The following is a 27,187-nucleotide window of genomic DNA, read 5'->3' on the forward strand; positions in this document are numbered from 1 at the left end:
CACTCACATGCACAAAATTGAATTTCTCCTAACAAAAAGAATACAAAAGTTCCTCTCAGCTGCTCTTTTCAGGAGCAGGTAACGGCAGGGAGAGCCCAGTCACCCCCAGTAAGAGCTGCAGGTGCACTGGGAGTACCGGGGAAGTGAAAGCCTTGCACCTGGAAGTTCCTGTGGAGCAGGGCAGCTCACTAAACCAGCCTGTCCCTTTATACTCGAGTTCTGCATACAGACTTTAAAACATGGCTATAACTCACTAAACCAGCCTGTCCCTTTCCACTTTGACTCACTCCTCTGTGATAGGACATCGTGTCATGGCCCTTCTGCACCAGCCAAGGTGACACAATTCAATACAACACAGCACCTACGAGCCTTGTTCCACTGAGGCAAATTCTGTCCCTAAGTCACAGGCGGAGACGTGACACGAGTCTTGTCTTTCACAGAAACAGACCGACTGTTGAACGCTGATCAAAGCGTCTCCTTGAGCAGCCAGCAAACAACTGAGCTGGTGACACGCGAGGCAAAGACAGCCCTCAGTGTCACAGCAGCAGTGACACTGCTGCCTTATCGTCATGCTAAAGGACGTGCCAGCCCTCCCCGAGAGCAGCAGGGCAGGAGCTGCAGCCCTGCCCTCTCTCAGAGCAGGCCTGTTTTCTGTGGGCACGTTGGGCACGCCGAAGTTTCCCTCAAGGATTGGAAAAGTGCCCCCAGCTCCCTCTGGCAGCGCGCTGGCTCCCAGCCGGGCTCGGGGCCTTGCGCAACAGCAGCCAGGTCACTGCAACAGCTCTGGGACCAGCCAGGCTTGGCCAAGGTGGCCTCACCACCCCGTGGCTGCCACAGTGTCCCCTGACCACCTTCCCTCTCCGCACACAGGACACAAACCCCTCTGCTGTGCTGTTACTTTTAGGGAAAATAAGTAACTCTAATTTCCTAATAGCAAAGTAAAACCAGCTGATCTACTGCTTATACACGATAAAGTTTTGATACGTGTTAGCGACATTTTCTTCACCAACCACATGTGAGGTTATGGTTTGTTTTGGGGTGTTTTTAACTAAATTTGATAGCTTGGTATAAAAGATTAATCGATTTTACATCCTTGTAAAAATACCAGCTGTGTTCTGAGAGAACACCAAGCTGTCTGCGGGGAGGGAGGTCACTGAAACCTTCCAATTCCACCATGAATTATTTGTAGTCACCCTGCATGGACTGGAACAGCAAAGCTGGGTCGCTCAAGGCCAGCTGCAGCAGCTGTATGGAAATCCACAGCCCTGGTTTATACACACACCGTGGAATCCCAAAAGCCAGGAATCCTCTGCCTTGGCATCCTCCATGGTTTGAAGACACTGAGCAGGGCCAAAGTTCACAAAAATCCAGATGTGGTATGGTACAGGACAGCTGGGAGGCAGCATGGGTGTGTCAGTGCTCCTGCCCCACGCTCAGCTGCATCACCAGCCCTTTCCCAAGGTCTCGCCCACACTCCATCCCAGAAAACTTTTGGTCCTAACAGTTTATGGGCTGGCAGCTAACAAATTCATAGAAACGTATAAAACTGATAGAATCTCCTGAGTTGGAAGGGATCCATGAGCGTTGAGTCCAGCACTGACAGCCCAACAATCCCACCTGAGCATCCCTGGGAGCAGTGCCCGAGCACCCCTGGAGCTCTGGGATCACTCCCTGGGGAGCCTGGGGGGAAGAACCTTTCCTGATGTCCAACCTGGACCTCCCCAGGCACAGCCCCAGCCTCAGGTTCTGCCCCTGCTCCCAGAGAGCAGAGGCTGCTGCTGCCTCTTGGGAAGAAGCTGCAGACCCTGCTGAGTCTCCCCTCGTGTTCTTCAGTGTTTTCAGCTCCCACGTGCTCCCAGCACCCCAAAGCCCACATCTCCACACAGCTCCCAATCTACCAGAGGACACTTCAGTCCATCCTGCTGGAATGCAACGCCTCTGCAGCACAGGCAGTGACAGCACAAAGCAGCAGCCTGGCTCTGGGGCAGGGGAGCCTGTCCACACGAGCAGTGAGATCCCGACAGGGGCAACACCCCCGAGCAGCAGAATTCCCCACAGGGATCACCTCAGGAGCACAAAGGGGGTGATGACTCCTCAGAAGTTGCAGCTGTATAATAAGTTTTAACCAAGTGTTCTGCCTCACTGCTTCCCGGGAGAATTTTCATTGCTAATTTATGCTTTGTTGCCATGCACATACTTGCTGCTGGAGCAAATCAACTCGGGAATAGTAAAAAAAGCATGTACAGGTATATTAAAACCACCAAAACTCAACTAAAGCACAAACTCTTTGACTTCATAAATAATCTGGGGTTTGATTAATGGCTCTGATCAACACCTCAGCACAGCCCCCATTAGCTGCAGGACAAAAGGATCAAGATCAGCACCTTTCTCCATCCAAACCAGCCCCAAGTATGGATTAATTACAACAAATAACAGTGACAAGGCCCCTGCCTACCCATGCCAACACACCTGCAAGGCTTGCAGCTTCCTTAGGTGTTTTCTCTGAAAATCTCTGCCCAGAAAAGCCGAATTCACAACTTCCCATCCAGACCTGCCTCTCACAACAGCTTTAAACCAGAGCTTCCTTCTGAGGGCTGCAGCAGCTGAGTTTGTTCTGTGCTCTCATCTTCCCTCGGAGCGCTTTTGGGGGAGGACAGTAAAGAAAATTTCCCTCTCTGATTAACCCCCAATTCTTCCCAATAAAGGATCACAGCCTGTGACTGGGAACAAACTCTGTGCCAGCTGAGCCTGCTCAGGAGGGGAGCTGATGATATTCCATGGAATAACCTGGAGCCTGGCACTCACCTACAGCTCGGGAAGTCAGAGCTGACCAGGGCTCTCACAAGGACCCAGACAGTGACTAAGGCCCAGGAGCAAATAAAAACACTTTCAGAGCAAACCCCACTTACTTAAGCAGGCCTCAGGCAATGCACGCTGGAATTGGATCACATCTAAGGTCCCTTCCAGCCCAAACAATTCCAACGTGATATTCCAATCACTTAGCTGCCTCCTGTACTTTTAGGATTTACAAATTAAGAACACGCAGTAAATAAGCAGCTTACAAAGCAGTGCAAGCAGCACAGGACAAGTGGTTTGTGCTTCCAGTTTCAAACAAGGTGACCAGTCCTGATGGGCAAACACTGTGCCAAAACCTGCACTGGAAGAACCAGCCAGGGATATTTTTTCAAGTTGGTTTTTTGCTACTTTGAGTTCTACCATGCCCAAGCCTGCAGCCTGGTAATTTCAATGTCACCAGGGTACAGCTCTAAAGCAGAATAATACTGAGTGCAACTGGATGATCTCTAAGGTCCCTTCGACCCAAGCCTTGCTATGATTCTAAAAGCACATCAGAAGAACCAGACCAGTGTCAGGTTTTCGGTTTGAAGCCCCAAAACCACCGGGAATGCTTAAAAGCCGGGATTTTCCTGCCTGGAACACATCCCGAGCAGAGGACAGCAGAGGGGAGCTCGGGAGGGCAGCCCTGCGGGGACACGGAGGGCGAGGGGAGGCTCCTGGTACCACCTTTGTCCCACCACCTTCCCCCTCCTGCACCGCAGGCCCCTCGGGGTGGCCCTGATGAGTCACCAGAGCAAAGTCCCCAGCAGCGTGACAGAATCACAGACCAGACCCTCAAGGACCATCGAGCCCAATTCCTGGCCCTGCACAGAGCTCTTTAACAATCCCACCCTGTCCCTGGGAGCGTTGGCCAAGCGCTCTTGGACTTCTGGCAGCCTCGGGGCCGGGGCCATTCTCTGGGGAGCCAGAGCAGTGCCCCAGCACCCTCTGGGGGAAAAAAACCTTTCCCTGATAGCCACCCTAAACCTCCCGGACACAGCTCCAGCCGCTCCCTCGGGTTCTGTCACTGGCGCCAGAGAGCAGAGATCGGAGCTGCCCCTCTGCTTCCCCTCACGAGCAAGTTTTAGACTGCGAGGAGATCTCCCCTCAGACTCCTCCTGAACACACCAAGTAACCTCAGCCGCTCCCCCTAAGGCTCCCTTCTCAAGGCGTTTCACCACGTCCGCTGCCCTCCTTCGGACGCTAACACCTCAGGATCGTCCTTATACTGTGGCGCCTAAAGCCGCGCGCAGGACTCAAGGTGAGGCCGCACCAGCAGAGCGGGACAATCCCCTCCCATGACCGGCGTGCTGTCCCCCCACCCCGCGTCAGGTGACGGGAGAGGAGGGCACGAAGGGCCGGCGTTGGGGCGCGGGGGGATGCGGTGCGGGCGGGCGGGACGCGGTGCGGGCGGGCGCGGGAAGCGCCGCGGGCGGGTGACCTTGGGCGCGCGCACCTGCCGCAGCCCCGCGCGCGCGCCGGTCACGTGACGGGAGGGGGGGGGTGCGCGCCCTCACGGCCCCAACATGGCGGGACCGGCCCCCCCCTCAGCACCCCCGGCCCGGGACCGGCTCTCCCTCAACGCCCCCCGGCCTGGGACCGGTCCCCGTTCAGTCCCCCCGGCCCGGGGGAGCCCCGGCGGGACCCTCTCCTGAGGTTGCGGGAAAAGGTGACCGAACCTCGCAGCACCGTCCCAGCGCGCTGCCCTCCCCTTCCTCTCACCCGATCTCATCGGCGCCTCCCACGCTGTTCATGGCGGCGACTCCTCCGGGGCCGCGCCCGGCTCTTCCCTCCGGTGGCGGCGGTGCCAGCGGCGGGTCGTGGGGCCGCGGGCGGGCGCTCCCGGCCGTGTCCCGGTTCCCGTGTCCCGGTTCCCCCCCCGCCGCCCCCGGCCCGGCCCGGCCCCCCCCGCCGCGCGCTCGCGCTCCCTCAGCGCCGCCGCTGCGCGCGCACCCGCCCCTCGCTACGGGGTCTCCGGGGCCGCGCCCTGGGAGGGGCAGAGAGGGGCGTGGCCGCGCGCGCGCGGGGGCCGGCGGGAAGGGCAGTCCGCGCGCGCGGAGGGGCGGGGCCTGCGCGGGGTCCCACTGCCCGTCCCGGGGTCCCATTTCCCGTCCCGGGTGTTCCACTGCCCATCCCGGGGTCCCACTGCCCGTCCCGGGGTCCCATTTCCCGTCCCGGGTGTTCCACTGCCCATCCCGGGGTCCCACTGCCCGTCCCGGGGTCCCATTTCCCGTCCCGGGTGTTCCACTGCCCATCCCGGGGTCCCACTGCCCGTCCCGGGTGTTCCACTGCCCGTCTCGGGTGTTCCACTGCCTGTCCCGGGGTCCCACTGCCCCTCCCGGGTGTTCCACTGCCCGTCCCGGGGTCCCACTGCCTGTCCCGGGTGTTCCACTGCCCCTCCCGGGTGTTCCACTGCCCGTCCCGGGTGTTCCATTGCCCGTCCCGGGGTGCCACTGCCCGTCCTGGGGTGCCACTGCCCGTCCCGGGTGTCCCATTGCCTATCCTGGGGTCCCACTGCCCGTCACGGGTGTCCCACTGCCCGTCCCGGGGTGCCACTGCCCATCCTGGGGTCCCATTGCCCGTCCCGGGTGTCCCATTGCCCGTCCCGGGGTCCCACTGCCCGTCCCGGGGTGCCACTGCCCGTCCCGGGTGTTCCACTGCCCGTCCCGGGGTCCTGCTGCCCGTCCTGCACCGCCTGCAGCCCCCCGGGACCCTCCCTCCGGCCCTCACGGTCCAGCCCGGCTCTGCCCTGGGCGTGCGGCTCACCCCCGGCACGCTGTGCCCGGAGTGTGGCACTGTCCCGGTGTGCAGCCCCGCGGGGACACGGCGTGGGAGACAGCGTGGGACACAGCACCCACACCGTGCCCAGGGAAACCCCTTCCTCCGTGTGCCCCCGATGCAGCCCGATCCCCCCCTCAGCAGTGTGGTCATTCCCGCTGCGGCCACGCACTGCACGGTGCCACCGGGAGCGGGGACATCCTCTGCCCCCCCGGGCCACGCACGGCACGGTGCCACCGGAAGCGGGGACATCCTCTGCACCCCCGGGCCACGTGTGACCCCTCGGGCCACGCACGGCACGGTGCCACCGGGAGCGGGGACATCCTCTGCCCCCCCGGGCCACGTGTGACCGCTCCGGCCTGGCAGCCCCGAGGTGCCCCGTTCCCGATAAGGGCTCCCGTTCCCGATAAGGGCTCCCGATCCCCGGAGGGGCCCCAGCCGGCTGTGCACACTCAGCACTTTCCAGCAGGGCTATTTAAAGCCGGCCAAGAGCCCGGTGGCCCTTTCTTTCCCTCCCTCCCCCGGCAGGCTCGGCCGTGCAGCTGGACTTTCCTCCCGCGGCCATGAGCTCCGGAGCGGCGGCGGGGCCGATCTTCGCCGAGGGCGAGGACTGCAGGGCGGCCTGGAGGGAAGCCACGGCGGGCTACGATGAGCCCGATGCCCACCTGGAGATCCTGGGCAAGCCGGTGATGGAGCGCTGGGAGACCCCCTACATGCACTCGCTGGCCACCGTGGCTGCTTCCAAGGGTAACGGGGGGGCTCTGCGACGTGCTGGGGGTGCAGCTTCCCCAAAAGCAGCCGGTGTGGGGGGAGATGTTCTGCTAGGGGACCCCACTGCGTGTGCCCCCCACTGCATGTGGCCCCCAGGCAGACAGGGGCAGCAGGGCCATGGTGGCAGTTGCCACCATATGTGTCACAGTGACGCATTCTTGAAAGGGGACGGGGACATGGGGAGGGGATGCAGCCGCCTCCCATCCAGGCCCTGCTGGTTTGGGGGTGTTTCCCCTCCCAGGATCTGCCGCTTTTGGGGCTGTTTCCCTGGCAGAGGGAGGGTTGGATGTTGTTTGTTCTCGCTGGGATCAACTGGGGGGGTTTGTTGGGGGCAAAGAGCCACTGTGGGGGGACAGCAGGTGACAGGGACACAGGGGCAGCTGGGAGGACAGCAGGTGACAGGGACACGGGGCTGCTCCCAACTTCTCCCCTCAGTGCCAGCAGCACCACGTGCTCCAAACCCGCACCCAAAAGAGCCCAATTTGGGGAAAGAATGGGTCAGAATTCAGGGCTTGAGGGGGGTTTGAGGCAGAGAAACCCCAGAGCTGTGAGTGCCGGGTTCCACCTGCAGGCGGCCGCGTGCTCGAGGTGGGGTTTGGCATGGCCATCGCCGCCTCCAAGGTGCAGGAATTCGGCATCGAGGAGCACTGGATCATCGAGTGCAACGAGGGCGTTTTCCGGCGCCTGGAGCAGTGGGCCAAGGCACAGCCACACAAGGTCAGCGGCAAGGTCAGGTTCAGGGTTGGGGGGTGCCCCTGGCCCCCCCAGCTCACCCCTCTGCCCCCCACCCGCAGGTGGTGCCCCTGAAGGGGCTGTGGGAGGACGTGGTGCCGACGCTGCCGGACGGGCACTTCAGCGGTGAGACAGCAGCACTGGGGGCTGGGCTGGGGACCCCACTGCAACGTGGGGGTGCAGCAAAGCCCAGAGCATCCCAGGACATCCCTGAGCCATGGAAAGGGGGCGGCAGTTTGGCCAGGGTGCAGGTGGAGCCCAGATCCTCCCATGGGGCTGGGGACAGGGCACAGCTGTGTCCCTGGGGTCCTCATCCTGGGGTGGATCCTTGTCCTGGGGAAATGGATCCTTGTCCTGGGGAAATGGATCCTCATCTTGGGGTGGATCCTTGTCCTGGGGAGCAGATCCTTGTCCTGGGGAAATGGATCCTTGTCCTGGGGCCATCACATCGCTGCCTTCCAGGGGTCAGAGACATGGGGGCTAACTGCAATGGCAACATAACAATACCAGGCCACGGAGGGGGATTTTCCCGGGAGCCCCTCAGGGTCTCTCCCAGCTAAGGCCAGCCCCGTGTTCCCGGGCAGGGATCCTGTACGACACCTACCCGCTCTCGGAGGACACCTGGCACACGCACCAGTTCAACTTCATCAAGGTGACACCTCGGGGAGCGGCTCTGCGGGGAGGAGCTGGGGCTCCAGGGGGAGCTGGGGCTCTGCGGGGAGGAGCTGGGGCTCCAGGGGGAGCAGGGGCTCCAGGAGGAGCTGGGGCTCCAGGGGGAGCTGGGGCCGGGGGCTGAGCGGGAGGAGCTGACCCGACCCCCGGATTCCCGGGGCAGGGCCACGCCTTCCGCCTGCTGCGGCCCGGAGGGGTCCTCACCTACTGCAACCTCACCTCGTGGGGGGAGCTGCTCAAAACCAGGTACAGCGACATCGAGAAGATGTTTGAGGTGAGTCGCTCCCCTCCCCGAGGCTGTGGAACTCATCCCTGGTGCTGGGGACGGGCAGGGAACGCCAGAGGGGAGCTCGGAGGGTTTTTTCCCTTGGCTGTCCCGTGTCCCTGCAGTGTCCCTTCAGACACCCCAACCCACGGCTGCTCCTCCCTGCCCTCCTCTCCTGCAGGAGACCCAGGTGGGGCCGCTGCTGCAGGCGGGGTTCAGGAGGGAGAACATCAGCACGAGGGTGATGGAGCTGCAGCCGCCCCGCGAGTGCCGCTATTACTCCCACCCCAGGATGATCACCCCCACGGTCCTCAAGCACTGAGGGCCCGCCCGGGGAGCAGGAGCTGGGCGTGAGCTGATGGGGAGGAGAAAAGCTCTGATCTCCTTTAGAGCCCCCCAGAGATGGGTGGAGGATTGGGATGGATTCCAGGGGATAAAAGGACAGGAAAGCCCCTGCCCCAGCAGCCCCCTGCCCTGGAGGGGTCTTGTGGGCTCTGGGGAAGATCTCAGATCTCACCCTGCTCTGTCTCCTCAAGACTTCAAATTCTCAGTTAAGCTGGAATTTCAGAGTGTGGTTTGGATCCTTTGGCCAAACAGGCTCCAGAACCAGCCATTTCCCTAAAAACTGCATCATTTTGAGAAATCACACGGTGGATTCCCACAAGAGTCAAATAATCCAAACCAGGTGGGAGAAATGGGGCAAGCTGAGGCATTTTGAGGCATTTCAGCTTCTCCTGAAGCAACTCCCCAGGGAGGTTTCCCAACATTTTCAGCCAAAGCCCACGGCAGCAAATCCTGACCCCAACACCCCCTCACAGCTCAATAAATGAGGTTTCCTCTCTCCCCAGAAGGGATAAAGTCCATTAAAAGGAATGAAATACCCAAACTGCTGTTCCCGAGCGATTTATTTGTCGTTCCAAAGTGTGTTTGTCCCTCAGGCACGACCATTCCTCATCCCAGGCTCCTGGGATGCATCCAGCACAGGCTGCTTTATCCCTGCCCTGCTTAGGAGCTCTACATTCAGGTTTATGAATCACATTCTGATTTTAAGCATCAGTATTTGACTTGTAAGAGAAACAGAATTAATATCTGGCCCCCGTGCACACAAATATTATGGGTTTAATAGATCCTGTGTAGGAATTACCAACAAGGAGCAGGTGGTGAGTAAAGGATGAGCTCAGGGAGGGCTCAGGGATCACCTGGACATGTGTTGGGTCTCAAAACTTCCCAACAAAGCTAAAAAAAATATTCTGGCAAAGCCTTTATGTCACGATATGACATCACAGATTGTTCAGACCAGACCTTCCCTGACAGACTGTCCAGACCAGAAAGCAACTCAGCAGTGTTACCAAACTCAGCTCCTGCTTTTTAGCCCAGTTTTTCAGCCCCTCGGATCAGAGGGGTTTAGTAAAGACAGAAAAGCACCTGGACCAGGTAGAGTTTTATTGGAAGGCGAGCGAGGAGCCGGGTTTGTGCGTGAACGTGAGCAGTGCCCGGGGGCAGTGAGAGGGGACATAAATAAAGGCTATTTCCTGTACCAGATCTGCAGCCTCCTCTCCCTCTTGATTTTCCTCTGCAGCTGCAGGATCCCGTAGAGCAGAGCCTCAGCTGTGGGGGGGCAACCTGAGAGAGAGAAAGGAGAGAAGGGAGGAAGGGGGGGAAGGTCACAGGGCAGGTACCTGCACGGAGCTGGAGCCAGCAGCAGAGGTGCCAACCCCAGGCCTTATCCCAGAGCTGACTCCCCTGTGGCTTTGTGGCTGGCACAGGCAGGAGTGCAAAGAAACGAAATTGATGCTGTTTATCAAGATCTTTATCAAACATAGCAATTATTTAATTTCAAAGTCTATCAAACCCCCCCTCCCACCCCACTGACGGTGCCACCACCATCACAACCCTCCCCATCCCACAATCCCTGGAGCTGCTGCAGCTTCCCCACCACTGAGACAGGAAAACCTTTCAAACCTGCCCCTGAATGCAGAGAACTCCCCTCTCCCTGCCCTGCTCCCAGCTGGAGCTGCCCCTCGTACCTGGCACGTAAATGTCCACGGGCACGATGCGGTCGCAGCCCCTCACCACGGAGTAGGAGTAGTGGTAGTAGCCCCCACCGTTGGCACAGCTGCGGGACAGGGACAGGGACAGGGACAGCGTCAGCCCAGGGAGGTGAGCAGGAGGCCAAGGGAAGGTGGTCCTGGGCAGGAGGGCACTGCCAGGCTCAGAGCCTCCAGCTCCACAGGTGACACTGCCCCATCACGAGCCCTGCCTGGGAGGGTTTTGGATGAACCCAACCCAAGCGAACTGCTCCCATCAGATTCCACAGCCCTCCCTCTCTGCTGCAAACCCTTCTGCTCCGCCTCAGAGCGTCCCCAGAATGTGTCCTGCTCCAGCCTGGACCGGCCACCCTCAGCCAGTGGGGACAAGAAAACTTGTGGGGACAAGGAAATGGTGAGAATGATGGAGTCACTGAGGGTGGGAAGGACCTCCGAGACCATGGAGTCCATCTGAGTCCCTATGGAGCAGATTGCAGCTGAATCCCCCATGGAGCAGATTCCAACTGAGCCCCCCATGGAGCAGATTCCAACTGAATACCCCATGGAGCAGATTCCAGCTGAGACCCCCATGGAGCAGATTCCAACTGAGCCACTCACAGAGCAGATTCCAACTGAATAACCCATGGAGCAGATTCCAGCTGAGACCCCCATGGAGCAGATCCCAAGCTGAGTTTCTCATGGAGCAGATTCCAGCTGAGCCCCCCATGGAGCAGATTCCAGCTGAGCCCCCCATGGAGGAGATTCCAGCTGAATCCCTCCCCCCATGGAGCAGATTCCAGCTGAATCCCTCCCCCCATGGAGCAGATTCCAGCTGAATCCCTCCCCCCATGGAGCAGATTCCAGCACAGCAGAAGCACTTTGAAAGCCAAAAGCCAACTGCAATTCTGGACATACAGAAGTTTTGCAGCTGCAAAGCCCTCGAATCCCTCCCTGGGAGGGTTCACACACACCACTCCCACAGGAGCCTCTGGGCTCTGCTCTACGAGGCTTCTTGAAGAACCTGGAAACACAAACCACAAAGAATTCCCCCCACGGCACCGAGGATGTTCCAGCACTCACCTCCCCATGGACACCACGTAGCGAGGCTCTGGCATCTGGTCATAGACCTGCAGAACAGGGATGTTTGGGGTGATTCTCAGCTCCCCACGCCGTGCCCCAGCTCCCCGAGCTCCCCGTACCTTGCGCAGCGCCGGGGCCATTTTGTTGGTCAGGGTCCCTGCCACGATCATGACGTCGGCCTGGCGGGGGCTGGCCCGGAACACGACCCCGAAGCGATCCATGTCGTAGCGAGGGGCTGCCATGTGCATCATCTCCACGGCACAGCAGGCCAGCCCGAAGGTCATGGGCCACAGGGAGCTCTGTGGGGACAGCCAGGAGCTCAGGGACAGCGTGGGTGACACACAGAAAGGCAGAGGTGAAGGTACCGGGAGCAAAACGCACGGCTCTGGGGAATGGACGCAGGGAGAGCTCCTGAGGGCTCCCCTGACACTGCTAAAGCCACCCAGAGCCACCCAGGGACAGCAGAGAGGGGACAGCTCAGAGCCCCATGGGGACAGCGGTGTCCCAGCTCAGAGCCCCATGGGGACAGCGGTGTCCCAGCTCAGGGACAGCTCAGAGCCCCATGGAGACAGTGGTGGCCCAGCTCAGGGACAGCTCAGAGCCCCACGGGGACAGTGGTGGCCGGAGAAGGACCAGCCCAGCTGAAGCAGAGCACAGCACACCCCTGGCACTGTCACTTGTGTCACCCTTCCCCACAGGCAGAGCAGCTGCTCAGGGCAGGGACAACTCCACAAGTGCCTTTTCCTGGTGACCAAGGGGCAGTTCCAGACCCCTCCCCACACCCTCAGCGCCTTCAGCCTGTGTCCCACACTGTCACTGGACCCCAGTGTCACCCTCTGGCCACAGAACTCGGCCACAGGAGCTCTGGGCCTATTTTTATCCGGAGCAGGAGGTGCCTGTGACGTGCCACCCTCTGTCCCTCGATGCCAGGGTGGCTCGGGACTCACCCGCCGTGCCCAGTTGACCAGGTCATCGAGCTTGGCGATGACGTACTCGCCACGGCTGCTGGGGACGTAGGACTTCCTCTGGACGACAGCAGAGCTCTTCTGCACCTGGACAGAGCTGAAAGGAGCAGCACAGAACCATCAGCCTCCAGTTACTCCCTGGCAGAATCAGCATTTAGCCCTCCACGGGGCTGTGACTCCCTGAGCAATGACAGTGCCACCCCTCTGTTTGCAGCAGAGGATTCTCCCCCGTGTGGGATCTGTGGGTTTGGAGCTCGGGCAGAGCCTCTCAGCCACAGCCCAGCCACAGAGAGCCCCGGGCTGCCCTCCTCGGGGCTCCCGGAGCTGCCAGAACCCCCCGGATTTCAGCAGGGAAGGGAGGAGACGCCTCCCGGGACGTGCCACTGGGACCCCCGCCCGGGAATGGTGGCACAGCCGGCCGTTCCCTGTCCCCAGTTGTCACCTGTCAGCGCGATCGGCCGCCGACGTCTGATGGAGCAGCTGAGCATGAACGGCACTCACAGAGCCGGGCCTGGGGACAGAGAGGACCCGCACAGGGTGACAGGGTGACAGAGCCCCCGCGACGCACCAGAGCCCTCGCGGGAGCCAGAGCTGCACACACCCAGCGGGGAAGGAGCCCCCCCCTGACCCCCGAAGCTCGGGGTGCCCTTCAGCCGCGGCTCGGGGGTCCCCCCACCCCATCGCCCCCAGCCCCGGGGTCAGCGCTGTCACCGCCCCGGCCCCTCCTGCCCCCGGGGTCCCACCGCCCCGCTGCCCCCAGCCCGGCGCTCACCGCCAGCCCAGCACACCGTGCGCGGGGAGCCGGAGACCTGCAAGAGAGGACGGGAGAGCTCAGCCGGGCTGTGGGCCACGCCGGGCCTGGCGTCCCCTCAGGGCTTCCCCCCCGTCACTCCCTCGGCGGAGAGCGGAGGGCTTGTTTCGGTGCCCAGACCGGTCCCGGTCCCCATCCCCGTCCCGGTTCCCATCCCTTCCCCGGTCCCCGTCCCGGTCCCCTTCCCCGGTCCCCATCCCGGTTCCCGCTCCCGCTCACGGCCCAGCGCCGCCATCTCTCCGCAGCCCTTCAGGCAACCTCTGCGCGCGGTGCACCCGCTAAAGGGCCCCGCGCGGCACCGCCTCAGCGCTCCGGCGGGAAACGCGTCCCGGACGAGGGTTCCGGAGGCACCCTCCGCTCCGCCGCAGCCCGCGGCAAAACGATCCCGAAGCGACCCCAAAGCGACCCCCGGCCGGCGGGGCCCTCCCGGAGCCGCCGCAGGACTCGGTGGGAAAGGCCCGTCCCGGGGCTGCGGAGGCGCGGTCGCGCAGGAAAATAAAGAGCGGCCGTCCCTGGGTGGGCTCGAACCACCAACCTTTCGGTTAACAGCCGAACGCGCTAACCGATTGCGCCACAGAGACCGCGCTGCCGCCGCCCTCCGCCAGGCCTCGTGTGCCGCCTGTCCCGGGCGCGTGTCCCGCGTCCCACATCGCGTCCCTTCTGTCCCCTGGCCCGGCCCCGGGCCCCACATCCCGCCTGTCTCGCGTCCCCTCTGTCCCCTGGCCCCACGTCCCGCCTGTCTCCCGTCCCCTCTGTCCCCGGGCCCCACGTCCCGCCTGTCTCGCGTCCCCTCTGTCCCCGGGCCCCACATCCCGCCTGTCTCGCGTCCCCTCTGTCCCCGTGCCCCACATCCCGCCTGTCTCGCGTCCCCTCTGTCCCCGTGCCCCACATCCCGCCTGTCTCGCGTCCCCTCTGTCCCCTGGCCCCGCCCCGGGCCCCCCGCCCGGCGCGGCGGTGACGGGCGGGGGGGGCGGAGCGCGGCCGTGCAGCCGAAATAGCTCAGTTGGGAGAGCGTTAGACTGAAGATCTAAAGGTCCCTGGTTCGATCCCGGGTTTCGGCAGAAGCTTCTTTTCCTGCCGGGAGCCGGGTTGCAAAAGCGCCTTTTTCACCCCAAAACAGCCCCGAGGCTTCGGAGCTCGTTATTCCCTCCCCAAACTCTGCACGTGATCATTTTAATATCCTGGAAGCACACACACACAACGGGGGGGCAAGACTGCGGGCTGCAACACTGGATTAATGATAAATATTATTAAAGAAATATGAATTAGTAATTAATAATATATATGAGTTAGCGATCTTGCATTGAGGAGGCAGCTGAGGGAACATGGATTAATTAACACTGGACAATCACAAGCAGAGGTGGTGTGTGTCAGCCCATTTTGAATAAAGCACAAGAGCAAAACCCAGCGCGTTCATTTCCCAGGGATTAACGATGTGAGACCGAGACAGACAGCAGCCTACAGCTCCACCTGATGCACAAAACCTATCTGCACCTGCTGGAACACTGCGGTGGAAACGCCACCCACCAGAGATTACAATAATTAAACAAAAGCAGCAAATTCTGATGATTCACTTCATCCCACTTTATTAAGTCCACGTGATGCATACACGGTGAGGCTGAGCCTGGCGCCCAGTACCAGCGAGTGAGCAGTGGGTGGGACAAGGTCAGGATTGTCCCTGCCCGTGCCCAGGACCAGGCCAGAGGGGCTTGGAGCACCAGGGACAGCAGGAGGTGTCCCTGCCCACCCCAAAGCATTCCAGGACTGCACAGCTGCAGAGAAGGAGGTGAGGTGGTTCTGCTTCTGTGCAGGGTCCCAACAGCACTGGAGGAGGTTGGATGGAGAAGGGAACCCGGGGTTCATGTAAAGCAGGGGGAAGTTGAGCCCCATCCCAAATTACCCCAGAGCACTGGGATGAGGGGCAGGCAGTCCCTCCCCAGCCTCTCATCTGCAAAGGGAAAGTGCCACTGGCAGCTCTCCGTTAACTCCATCATTAATTTTTTATCCTATCCCACAAAATTCATTATTCCTCCTCACAGGCTTTAATAAAACCCTCACTTCCTGGCCTGTCCCTGTAATTGAGGAACTTGAGATAACAGGAATAAGGATTCCATGGAAAAACTCATTAGAGACCACAGAGCAATTAAAAGTGTAATTAAAATATATTCAGATAATTACTACGGCCAGGATAGACATCTGGATCCCAATTTCTACTTCTTCATTTCAAATCATCTTGGGTTTTACTGGACAAGCAAGGAGATCACATTTCATTATCAGAGAGAAACCCTAATCAGGGGGTTTTACGTATCATTTATCATTATTCATCATTCATTAGTTCTCGGTGACACTGCTTCCATGTGCCACAGCTCCAACAAAGGTGAGCAGGGAGCTGGGCAGGATTAAATTGGGAATTTACAGGAGAAAAAAGACAATTAAAAGCCTCCCAAAATTCACTGCCTCAGAAGAGGCAATAAACCAGCATTCCACTGGTGCAGTTAAAGGGAATGGTTTTAAGCAAACCTGGATTCCTCCTCCATGGAATTTTACTCGTCGTGACAAAACAAGAACCCAAATCTTTGTGATCCAGGTGGCAGCTCTGGGCACCAATCTGATTCCCCACCCTTGCAGATCCATGAGGCAGGAAGGGGGAACCCCCAGGAGCCTTCCCTGCCAGGAACCCCCTGGTTTTATCAGCAGCGAGGAGGCCACCGGGCACAAAGCAGGACAAGATCCCTTCCCAAGTCGAGTGTTTGGCTAGAAGAACCCACGTGGAAGTCGGTGGAGCAGCAGAAGCTCTGCACAGCCCCGGGGGTCTCTGGAAGCCCCCCAGGAGGGCACTGATGGATGGGGATCCAGCAGATCCTGAACACAGCGAGGCCACGGGAAGCAGCAAGAGCCGGGAGCAGAGGATTTGGGAATATACACACGGACTTTACAAAGAATGCCACGTTTTATACAGATCACCACTGGTTATTTACAGCTGGCCCAGCACAGCCCCGGCCACTCCTCAGCTCTCCGCGGGCTCCGGCTCCGTCTTGAGCTTTTTGCTTCCCAGGACTTGCTCATCAAACAACTCTCTCTCTCTGGAAAGAAAAACATAGAAGGTTTTTTAAGTTCAATTTGTCCAGATTACATCACCTGGACAAATGAAATTCGCAGGGTTGGAGTGGCTCAGCGGGGACATTTTCCACGTTTTGTCCCTCAAAGGAGGAGGACGCTGAGCTCTCCTGCCTTCACCTGAAACCTTCTCTGTATCCAACAACAAAGGAGTAAAAACCCTCGGAAAATCCTGAGAACAAATCTACCTTTTGCTCACAGGTGGTCCTTTAATGTACTTCTCTTCTGCCTTCTCATAATCGATGTCATCCACGGCAGCAATGGCACAGATGATGGCCTAGAAAAGCATTGAATAATTAATAATAATCAATAAGCAAAATTAAACCACAACCAGGGATTTGAAACTGCCTCAGCTGAGCACGTTTTGAGAAAAGGGTTCTTTAATAACTTAGAAAACTTGGATGAATCCGCTCATTGAGTGCCTGAAATTCTTAAATAAAAAATATGAAATTGTTCTGTATCATCCCCTGGGGGATATTTTTATCCTCGGATTAAGATATTCCTCACAGTAATTTTGTTTCCACACGAGTTAGTGTTCTCCTGGGAAAATTCCTGGGAAGAACAAAAGGTATCCACAACAACTGTAAGAACAGCCAGCACACCACCCCCCACCTCGACACACACAAAGGACCAAGAAAACCCTGAGAAGTTGCCAAATTAAAGAAAAAAACCCCAAAACAAAGCTTTGAAGCATTTCAGAGCTAATTAAAATACAGCAAAAAACTACCAGCCTGCTTTTAAAAACAATAATCTACCTGAAGCTTCTCCTTTCTGTGCTTCAAAAGCAGCATGTGAGTGATCAGGCTGCAGGCAGGGGTGAATATTCCTGCCTGGCTCAGGTCTGGGGACTCTCCCCACACCATTCCACAGGAACCACATCACAGCAAAGGAATAAATAGGGAATAAACGGGAATTGATGTCATTTATCACTCCCCAGTTCCTTTTTCCCCCCGTTTCACGCTCCCTCACCTCAGGTAAAAGCACATCTGAGATGAATCTGATGCCATCCCCCAGGATCTGGTGCAGGTTCTTGGTGTCCATCTCCCTGTACACCTCCTTCAGGTACCCAACCACCAGGTCCAGCTGCTCCTCATCCTCCAGGTAAGTCTCCACGCAGGTAATGTACCTGCTGGAATTCAGGAATTTCTTCAGCCAGCGGGATTGTTTGCCACTTTTCAAGATGCCCAGGAGATGCTCCTCAGCCCCTTTGGTCTTCACTATGAACTCCACCAGCTTCTTGTTCTCCCTGTCCCTGGCAGCTCTGGTCCTGTCAGGGAGGAGCTTCCTCGGGGGTTTCTGGGGGGAGGTGTCTGAGGAAGACTGTCCAGCCCCTTCCTCCCCTGTGTTTGGGAATGCCATCTGCACCACGCTCTGGTACCCCTCCTTCCTCACTGGGTAGCCTGAAAGAGAAACCACAAGAATTTAAACATAAATGTAGAGTTCAATATAGTAGTTTAAATATAAATAAAGAGTTTTCACAGCCACATCAATAGAAAATAAGGAATTTTATTGCCGAGAGGAGTTTTTACCCAGCCAAGAGAATTCCCAAAGGGATGGATTCACTTACTGATATCAGCAGCAAAATACTCCAGGAAGGACCCGGTGAAAGAATGACAGCCTAAAAACCCAAAACAGGGGCAGAGATCAGTTCCACTCACCCAGGAATCAAAGCTTGGGGTTCCCTTTTCCTCAGGAGGAGATCCCAGAGAAGCTGGCAGTGCCCAAGGCCAGGTGGGACAAGGCTTGGAGCACGCTGGGACAGTGGAAGGTGTCCCTGCCCATGGCAGGGGGGGACTGGATGGGCTTTAAGGTCCTTCCCACCCAAACCACCCTGGGATGTGGTGATCCACGATTCCTGCCCCTCCTTACCCACTCGGATCCGATAGTCCTGGATCAGCTGGAGGCACCACTCGATTTCCCTGGAATAGTTCTCCTTGGCTCGCTCCTGCAAAACAAGGAGGATTTTCTGTCCCAAATCCAGCAGCTCTCCAAGAGTTTCAGCCCAGGATGCCAAGCAGGGGACAGAAATGGTCCATGACAATTTTTTCCTCGCAGTAAAACAGCTCCTGCCAGAGCTGTCACAGGGATGAGAGTGGCTTTGAGGGGACCAAGCCCCACATTCCCCCTCTGGCCTTTTATATCCTGAATTTCCCACTGTATTTGGCCAAGCCCTGCAGTTCCCCATCTCTGGGATACTCACTATGAGCTCCTGCTTCTCCTCACAGTCAAAGTGCTTCAGGCTCTTCAGAGACACTGAGAAACTTTGAAAGAAAACACAGTCAGAGGTGCAACTCAACTGCTCCACTTCCCTCTTCATTCACTGCAGTTCTGCTTCTCCCTGAAAATCCCATTTCCCAAGGAATTCAGGAGCACAAATTTTAATGGTTTTTGCTTCCAGAGCAAGTTAGAAGTATGGAACCTTCTAACAAACAAGAAGCACCCGGTTTAGAGAAAAGTTAAAGGCAGCTCAGTGTTTCCAGAAAGTTTGGGCAGCACGAGGAAAACACTGGCTGCATTCCAGGGACTTTTTAAAATTTGTTTTTGACTTCTCAGCTCTTCCCAGGAACAGGGAGCTGCCTCAACCTGCAGCATGACAAAGCACCTACAACCCTCACCTGCCCCAGGCCCCCCCTCCCAGATCAACCTGGAGAGGACTGTGCTCACCCCGCCCCAGGAAAAGGGCACGGGACATGGAATATCAGAGACTGGAAATGCAGGATGGGACAGAAATCCACATTTACCCTTTTTTCTTCTCATTTGTGGTGCCATCTATGAAGAGCACACAGGCCCTGCGGTGCTTCCTCTTCACTGCTTTCACCTGCAGAGAGGACAAAGCCTCAGCAATCCTGATCTTGATTATTTTAGGGATCTTTTTCTGTGGCTATCACCCACTACAACCCACACTTAAATTCTTCCTGCTGCTGTAACCTTCCTTTATTACACAAACACGAAAAACTCAAGCGGAAGCAGCACCCAGTTCCCTCAAGGGAGGATTTTAGTGCACAAAGGGCTTCCCCTTTCTTTTGCAAATTGGGAACCAAGTCCTGCTCCATGACAAAGGAACAGGGATCAGCCTGTGCTCTGCTCAAACAGGTGTGAAGTGACCACATTTTGGGTGCTTTCAGCGTAAATTTACTTCTATCAATTTTGAAATGCTTCTCCTGGAAGGTCTTCAACACTCCCAGGAAGGGCAAAAGTCACTCCAGAACTGGGAGTTGCTCCTTATCAGCCGGCTACGAGGAGGCAGCAGCTGCTCTTACCACCGCTGGCCAGTACGGATACCGCCGCAGCTTGCACCACACCAACATCCCTTCCTCGAAGAATTTGGGTTCTGGTGAAAAAGAAGGGAAGTTTTCCTTAAAAAACAATAAAAGAAGACATGCTCTCACCCCGTCCTCTTCTCCTCCAGGAGTTTCTCTTCAGTGCTTTTACAGCGAGCCCAAAATGCAGCACAGGGAGTCCTGAGCTGAAACCCAGCAACTCCAATGCCAGGCCCTTGTCCAGTTTCAGGGATTTTCATTTCATTCTGCAGCAAAATGCCCGATGGACCCAGGCATTTTATCCCAAGGCTGGCCACAGCTGCACACCCTCCCGGGATCCCCAGGGATTGCAGGCAGACTGAAGCTCCCTGAGGGGAAGGAGCCTCAGCCCTGATGTCTCACCTCGATGGGACAGAACGCTCGGGAAATTCTCCTCCTCTTCATCGGCCAGAGGTGAGAGCGGAGGAAGGCTCTCTGAGGAAACTCTCCTGGAAGATATTCCAGAGGGTTCCAGCCCTGCCAACAGCAGCAGGATGCAGGGATTAGGACAGGATCAGCTTCAGAGCAGGTGAGACACACCTGAGTGTGACCCAGAGGGGACCTGACACACCTGCACACTCCTAATTAGGGAATCCTAATTCCCTGAGCATGTGGATAAAAGGGGAAAGAATGGGGCAGGTCTGAGGACCCGGCACCTGCTCATTAAAAACATTTAATCCGAATTTATCAGAGAGCAGTAAGGGAAAACAAGTGTGAGCTCAAAAAATAAAACCACCCAGCTTTCCATGGAAAACCCCAAGCAACTCCACCCAAGCCCGGCCCAGCACCGAAGGGATCAGCATTTCTGCTCCCCAGGAATGGAAACCAAAAGGAATTAAAGCAGCAGTTCAAGAGCCACTTCCCCAAAAGCAAAGCAACATTCCAAGGTGAGTAACAGGGCTCACCACCCACATGGGATGAAGGTTTCCCTTCCCCAATCATTTGCCCACCTTCATCTTCCTCGGAGTCAGGGGCTTTATTCTCAGCCAGGTGTGGGGGATCCTGGTTTTCCTCCTCCCGAGGCTGAGGGAAGGCACCAGAAGGCCCAGGTGAGGATCCAGGCGGGTTCCTGCACTTCCTGTCTGTGCCCAGGGCCACACCTGCCCCGTCGGGGTGTTTGCCACCCTCTGCCTCTCTCCTCCCATCCAGCTGCTTTGCCAGGCTCTCACTCTCACTGCTGATGCTTTTCTCCAACTCATCCGAGGCAGTTTCACAGGAGGAGCCTAGGAACGTTCTCCCACGCTGAGTTCCTGTCTTTCTGGAAGGTTCCACGGTGCCAGATTTAGAGGGGACAGAGGGAGAGCCCTCCTCAGGAGCCACCTGTGCTTGATCCTGGGGGGAATCATCCCTCCATCTTCTTTTCCTCCCTAGCTGACTTCCTCCAGCCTCTGGCTCACAGGAGACGCCGTTCCCCATTTCGGGCTGGATTTTCTTCTGTCTGGGTGATGATTTTGGTTCTGCTTTTTTGCAGTTGTGACTGTCAGGGGCTGCTGCCACTCTCGAGTCCCTGGCACCGTACCTGGCAGGGCTTGTGCCACCCCTAGGTGCTTTTCCACTCCCCCCTGGAGCCACAGAACCCCGCTGGCTGCGTGCTCCGGGATCATCCTTCAGCCCACAGTTATTCTGGTGTTTCCTTTTCCTCTTGGCAGCCTCGGGTTCGGATTTTTTCGAGCGAGAGCGCAACAAGAAGCTGTGGGAGGGGGTGGGTGGGGCAGATTTCTCCCGGGAAAATTCGGGATTTGGTCCTTCTGCAGGTGGCATTTGACTGCTGGAGTCAGTCCCGTGGAGAATATCCAGGGCAATTTTAAGGGAACAGCGATATTGCAGCTCCTCCACGGCCTCGCTCACGGTTTTCTTTTGCTCTGATGAGGAAAAATGTTGAACAAATGAAATGATCCTCATGATTTTATCATAAACAAAATGTATTATCAAAGAAATAATAAATGTTACTCGTAGTGCTTCTTTTAAGGTGCATTTTTTTACTACTTAAATCATCCACGATTCCCAAAGCAAAGGATGGAGACACACAAAGACCAAACTGGAAGTGCCTCATTTTGAGGGAAACTCACATTTCTTCACCATCCCGCTAACAAACCACCCCAGGAAAGAGGAAAATGATCCATTTTTAACCTATTTTCCAATTTTATGGAAAAGGGGAAAAGAAAATCAGTGAAATACAGAAGTTTTATCCCCCCCAGGCTGAGTTTCTGCGGGGATTTTACACCCAGAAAAGACACAAAGCAGCACAACTGGGACCTTCCCTCTCACCCAGGGTGGAGGCGATGGCCTTGATCTGCTCCTCTGTCAGGGGAACCACGCCTGCAGAGCTCACACTGACCCTGGAACACAAAAAGGTGACTGCAACCGGCAGCAAAACACTCCCAGCACCACAGAACTGCTCCCAGACAGCAGAAACCCCAAACATTCCCTCCCCCAAGCTGTCCTTGCTAGGGTTAAACACCGCAGCCTCCTGCAAAGCCAGGATCCCATCTCACAGGCACCTTCAGATAAAAGGATTCCTTCCTTCCCCTTATTTTTTTAACCTCTAAGAATGCAAACGTGTGATAGGAACAAGGATACTCAACTGCTTCTCCAAGCCAAGGATCTCAGCTTTAAATCCCATCCTTTTTGGGGTGTCAGCGGGACTGCTCCCGGCAGCTCCGGGTTTGCACAAAACCTGCATGAAAAGTGAGAAATCTTCACTGAAAATCCTGACAGACAGCAAAATTTTATCTAAGAGCAGCTTGACAGAGCCTGGGAGCAGCCTTGGGACTGGGGAGTGATAAAATCCCAGGATGGATTGGGTGGGAAAGGACCTTAAATCCCATCTCATCCCACCCCTGCCAGGGCAGGGACTCCTGCACTGTCCCAGGCTTCTCTGGAAATCCATTCCAGGGCCTCACCACCCTCACAGGGAGGAATTTTTTCCCAATGCCCCATCCAACCCTGCCCCCTGGCAGTGAGTTGTTCCCCCCTGTCCCATCGCTCCAGGCCATCTCCATTTTTCCTGCTGGCACCTCCACAGCTCAGACGAGTTCAGACACGTTTGCTGGGACCTCTCCCTTCCTTCCTGCTCTGCTCCAAGCAGCCTTCACAAACATTTCCTCATTCCTCCTTACCCTGGCTGGCCACAAACGCCTCTTCCACTTGCAGAGAATGAGCTCTTGGTCAGTCATGGCTGAGCTTCACGTGGAAAAGGGCAGTGCCAAGGTGTTCTGAGGGGGAAAAAAAGGGAATAAAGGAGTCACCCACCTTTTTCCCTTGTAGTCTTTGTATTTGAAAGGAAATACAGGATTTAATCAAACATATTCCTACAGTTATTATTGTTGCACCTTCGGGATCACTGCACTGATATCACCCTGCAGCTTCTCCAATATTATATCTTAAATTCCATTTTTCTGTGGAAGCTGAGGGTGCCCCATCCCTGGAAGTGTCCAAGGCCAGGCTGGACAAGGTTTGGAGCAGCCTGGGATAGTGGAAGGGATGGGACTGGATGGGCTTTAGGTCCTTCCAACCCAAACGACCCCAGAATTCCAGAATTCATAATTCCAGGAGCCCAAGTGGCTCTCACTGGGTGAGGAAAATACTATCAGGAATTACACAATGCGGCCACGGGCCTGCCCAACCCACAGCTTCCTGCGACCAAACCCTGCAAGCAGGGAACTACACCCAAAAAATAACGCGCTAAAAAGACTTTTCACACGTCAATCGATCCCATTTTTTATACGCGAATTGCAACAGAAACCCGAGCAGAGCGGCCTCGGCGCCCTCAGGGCATCCTCAAGGGCTTTAAAAAAAACACATACTAAAGATCTTCCTGTACTTACACGCTCCAGGTGCTGGGATCGCCGCGGCTCGGGGATCGCGGCCCTGCGGAGGGAGGGACGAGGGGCCGTGAGCGGCGGAGCCGGTGCGGGACCCCCGGGAGGCGGCGCGGGGACAGCGGGAACCGCCCGGCCCCGAACCCCGCGCGAGGGGAGGGACCGGGCACGAACCCCCCCGAACCGCCAGGGGAGGGACGGGACCCTCCCCCAAACCGCGCCGGGTGAGGGCAGAGACCCCCGGAGTGCCGCAGCCCGTGAGGGACGGGACAGGGCCCCCACACCCGAACCGGTGACGGGAGGGACGGGACGGGACCCCCCGTGCGGAGCCCCCTGCGTAAGGGACGGGAGCCCAAACCCCCCTCCGGGAGGGATGGAACCCTCCGAGGGCCCCGTGAGGGGAGGGACGGGACCCCTCAGCACCCTCCCCTCAACACCCTCCCCTCACAGGGGTCACCCTCCCTATCCTTCCCTGCTGAGGGCAGGGACGGGACCCCCCAAAACAGCCCGGTGAGGGACGGGACCCCTCAACACCCTCCCCCTCACAGGGATCGCCCCCCCCCCCCCCCCCCAGCCTTCCCTGCTGAGGGGAGGGACGGGACCCCCCAAACGCCCCGGTGAGGGGAAGGACGGGGCCCCTCGCTTCGCCCGGTCAGAGGACGGGCGGGACTCCCAAACACAACCCCAGTGCCGGTGGTAGCCCCAGACCCCCGTGTCGCCCCTAAACCCCGCTTTTGGGCCCGGGGTGGGGGGGGGGGCATCGTTACCGTGCGCGCTCCCGACAACGCCGCCCCCCGCGCGCGCCGCCGCCGCCCTCCTCGCGAGGGTTTGCGCATGCGCCAGATGCACCGCCCGCACCGCCCGGCGCCGCCCCGGACCAATCAGCGAGCGCCGCCTGGCGCCCCGCCCTCCCCGCCGAGGCCAAAACACGAGGCTCAGCCAATCAGAGCGCACGCTGCTGCATTAGCCACGCCTACCACCTCTTCTATTGGCGCGTTGGTCGGAAGCCACGCCTAGTCTGGGGAGGGCGGGCGGGGTGCGGCATGGCAACGGGGCGAGTGACGTCATAGCCGTGTGGTGTGACGTCATGTGACGGGTTGGGCAGGGACACGGCTGTGAGAAATGATTAATTTATAATTGGCTTTTGGCAAATATTCCAATGAATATGAGATGCGTTATGTTAGAAAGTCGTGCTGTGTTAATTTTTAAAGGAGTGTGTTAAGCACAGTTTTAGGTTATAACATAATGTTAAAACAGAAACTCTGTGTGCGGGATATTTTTTTAAAGAAAGGAATGAGGTACTCGCACCAGATAGCAGCCACCGAAACCTTTCAGAGAAAGAGAATTTATTGCACCATTATCAGAAGAAACGAACTTCTGAACTTCTTCCTGCCTCGCTCAGCCCTGCAGACGCCTCAGGATTCAGAACTGACCAGGCAGAATCCTGTGTTCGAATGGAATTTATGCATCATGCATGAGGTGTATGAATATGCAACATGCTGCTGTTTTAAGGGTTAATCCTCTGTTAACTCTGTCCTTTTTCGGGTTTATTTTGCCCAGAAACGGTACCCGGACCGTCCATAACTCTTTGTTTTTATTGTCTCGTATTGCCCTAAACCCCAATTATCCAAATTTTTATTACTCTAATTATATTACTGTTTTTATAACCATTTTATTACCATTAAACTTTTACAATTTTAAAAACAAGTGCTTGGCGTTTTTCACACCAAGGCCAGGCTGGACAGGGCTTGGAGCACCCTGGGACTGAGGAAGGTGTCCCGGGGGATGGAGGGGTTTGGTGAGGAGATGATCCTTAAATTCCCTTCCCTCCCAACCCATTCCGTGCCAACCTTTAGCCGTGGCTTTTTGAGGAACTCAGAGCTCACACTCGGAGATTGGATGCTTTATTCTGCTTGGTTATCAACACCTGCCTGGCAGAGCTGTCACCACCACGCTGCAGCGGTCACTCAAACACCCTCTGCAAGCAGCAGCAGACCCAAACACACCTCCCCAGGCTCCCCCAGGAGCGCATTTTTTCTGTCTTTCAATACAGATACCTGTGGAATAATAATAATAAGAGACAAACTCCAGTTCTGCTTTGGCTTGCAGGTCCCCCCCTCTTTCCTCCCGCTGCCTTCCAGCGCTGGAGATATTTTGTGGAATTGATTTGTCGAGTGTAATTCCCGTTTTCCTGGGAATCCTGCAGCTGTTCCTCAGCCTCTGCCCTGCTCTGCAGGCTCTGCGGGTGCCAGCCTGGTCCTGCGAGGGGCTTTCGTCAGCATTTCATGTCAAAGGATAGAAAAAAGTCTTTAAAACCTGGGCTGGGAAACAACGAGGTGGAGTTCAGGTGCCACGACGCCACACGGAGTTGGAGGGACACGCTGGAGCTGAGCTCCCTGCAAGGCTCAGCCCTCAGGGTTAGAGAAAGGAGATCTGGGGAAAACTCCTGCCAAAAATGCAAAGAGAAAGGGGGAATTTCCCCGTGCTGCAGAGTCCCGCGGGATCAGCGGCTTCGTTTCCCCCGGGACACCTCTCTGGGCAGCTGTGTCCCTCAAAAGAGCAACTCGAGTTCCAAAAAGTGCAGCTCTGGCCAAGCCATGATTTTTTTTCCCAACCAAAACCCCTCCTGAACGCCCATTTCTCTGCTGTCTTTGGCTCCCCAAACCCCACTGAGCTCCGGGGTGGATCCTGACTCGGAGCAATTTTGATTTCTGCTCGTGCTGGGGATAAACCTAAAATCCATTTTTCCTCCCCCTGCTCTGACCTCACTCCTGAGGGTGACCCTGCTCTGTCACCCTCAGGTCTGTCACTGCTGCGTCACCTTCGGCAAAACATCCAATTTTGGGGTTTTTTTTCCCTTCCCGCCCCAGCTGCTCAATTCTGCTCCCCCATCCTTGGGGAGTGAACCTCCTGTACAAATTTATTCCCCCCCGGGTGGGATTTTTACCCTGAACACACCGTTCTAAGCCCAAAATGTGGGGGTGCAGGTCATGGTTGCTGCCTTAGGGCTCAACCCTGGCAGGATCCCACCAGCTCTCTGCAATTCCCACATGGAATATGGCTTTTGCCTGTCTGCTCACTTGCTCTCTATTAAACCTGTAAATGGTTATCCTTTTTCCTGCCTTAAAAAAAAAAAAATCCTTTTTAAGAAGTTTCTCTGCCGATTTCGTTAAAAAATAAAAATTAAAAAAGGTATAAACTCACTGACCTCCCTCAGGGAACAGCAGTCACACGGCAAAATCCCCCAATATTCAAGGATTGTGTAAATTCCTGTGTCAGAATTGTGTCAATCCTGACCTGGAACGCCAAGGGAAGGCCAGACCAGCATTCCCAGCCTGTGACCACCCCACCACCACCACCAGGGATCCACAGCAAGGCTGAAGGTGAGGAACACACCCAAAAAAAACACAACCCAGGGCTCGGCTGCTGCCTGGGAATGACAAGGGAAGCACCGGCACGGGCTGTTCCACAGAGAGGATCAAACATTTGGGGTCAAAGGCTCCTAAAACCCCTCCTAACACAGCAGCAGCCCCACAGCTGGGCTGGTGGCAGCGCTGGACATGTCACAGCTACGGCAGAAAAATGTAAAAAAAAACCCTTCAGGATTATTTACAAGAACCCCTTAAAGACAACTCGCTGCCTTTGCAGGGAAAGGTGGAAAAATTCTCTTTGTGCCCTTTTTTTGGGATCTTCCCAAGCCACAGCCGCCCAAACTGCTGCAGAGTGGGAAGAAAAGTCACCTCCTGGTCCCCTCAGCCGGCGGGCACAGACACAGGGACAGCGACCGGGGCTGACAGGACACGACACGAGGGTGTCCCCGAGCCCAGACCAGCGCTCGGGGCTCTCGGGACCCCAAGGCTCGGCGGTGTCACCGCTGCGGGCCTGTTAACTGTCACAGCCAGCCCCTGGCACGGCCACCGGGGCCACCGGCGCCACGGCGGGGTGGTCGCTCTGGAATACAGTGGGGTGGTCACTCTGGAACACGGCGGGGGGGTCACTCTGGAACGGGGCCAC

At 57.0% G+C, this 27,187-nt stretch overlaps 4 protein-coding genes and 2 non-coding genes across 8 annotated transcripts in view; 2 read left to right on the plus strand and 4 right to left on the minus strand.

The window, feature by feature from the left end:
- Positions 1-4,791, minus strand: part of DAZAP1 (DAZ associated protein 1) — a 25,197-nt gene extending 20,406 nt beyond the window's left edge. Inside the window, exon 1 of one of the 3 annotated variants that reach the window (XM_038163715.1) lies at positions 4,558-4,791. In XM_038163715.1, the coding sequence (XP_038019643.1) occupies positions 4,558-4,589 (32 nt within the window). In that variant the 5' untranslated portion in view covers positions 4,590-4,791. The remainder of the gene's footprint in view (positions 1-4,557) is intronic. The other 2 variants (XM_038163714.1, XM_038163716.1) reach the window with 2 other exon arrangements.
- On the plus strand, positions 3,590-8,940 carry GAMT (guanidinoacetate N-methyltransferase). The gene is made up of 7 exons (XM_038163718.1): positions 3,590-4,096; positions 6,142-6,360; positions 6,956-7,101; positions 7,179-7,242; positions 7,701-7,768; positions 7,952-8,062; positions 8,235-8,940. Exons 2-7 carry the CDS (start codon positions 6,177-6,179, stop codon positions 8,373-8,375), a joined length of 714 nt encoding a protein of 237 aa, XP_038019646.1. The 5' UTR covers positions 3,590-4,096; positions 6,142-6,176; the 3' UTR covers positions 8,376-8,940.
- A 537-nt stretch (positions 8,941-9,477) lies between these two features.
- Positions 9,478-13,266, minus strand: NDUFS7 (NADH:ubiquinone oxidoreductase core subunit S7). Its single transcript, XM_038163717.1, has 8 exons — positions 13,156-13,266; positions 12,898-12,934; positions 12,568-12,636; positions 12,108-12,222; positions 11,280-11,459; positions 11,161-11,207; positions 10,081-10,169; positions 9,478-9,676 (listed from the first exon to the last, which is right to left on the minus strand). Exons 1-8 carry the CDS (start codon positions 13,169-13,171, stop codon positions 9,579-9,581), a joined length of 651 nt encoding a protein of 216 aa, XP_038019645.1. The 5' UTR covers positions 13,172-13,266; the 3' UTR covers positions 9,478-9,578.
- A 177-nt stretch (positions 13,267-13,443) lies between these two features.
- Positions 13,444-13,517, minus strand: TRNAN-GUU. Its single transcript has one exon. It is a non-coding gene; the product is annotated as a tRNA-Asn (tRNA).
- Positions 13,518-13,924: 407 nt separating this feature from the next.
- TRNAF-GAA lies at positions 13,925-13,997 on the plus strand. Its single transcript has one exon. It is a non-coding gene; the product is annotated as a tRNA-Phe (tRNA).
- Positions 13,998-14,499: 502 nt separating this feature from the next.
- Positions 14,500-24,057, minus strand: PWWP3A (PWWP domain containing 3A, DNA repair factor). Its single transcript, XM_038163713.1, has 15 exons — positions 23,941-24,057; positions 23,180-23,222; positions 22,472-22,567; positions 21,938-22,029; positions 21,621-21,691; positions 20,303-21,214; positions 19,716-19,829; positions 19,314-19,384; positions 18,795-18,871; positions 18,254-18,314; positions 17,923-17,998; positions 17,621-17,671; positions 17,023-17,453; positions 16,242-16,330; positions 14,500-16,019 (listed from the first exon to the last, which is right to left on the minus strand). The coding sequence occupies exons 3-15, from the start codon at positions 22,526-22,528 to the stop codon at positions 15,944-15,946; spliced, it is 2,178 nt and encodes a 725-aa protein (XP_038019641.1). The 5' UTR covers positions 22,529-22,567; positions 23,180-23,222; positions 23,941-24,057; the 3' UTR covers positions 14,500-15,943.
- Between the last annotated feature and the right edge of the window lie 3,130 nt (positions 24,058-27,187).

Source organism: Motacilla alba, chromosome 28 (genome assembly GCF_015832195.1).
Source record: "Motacilla alba alba isolate MOTALB_02 chromosome 28, Motacilla_alba_V1.0_pri, whole genome shotgun sequence".
NCBI classification, from domain to species: domain Eukaryota; kingdom Metazoa; phylum Chordata; class Aves; order Passeriformes; family Motacillidae; genus Motacilla; species Motacilla alba.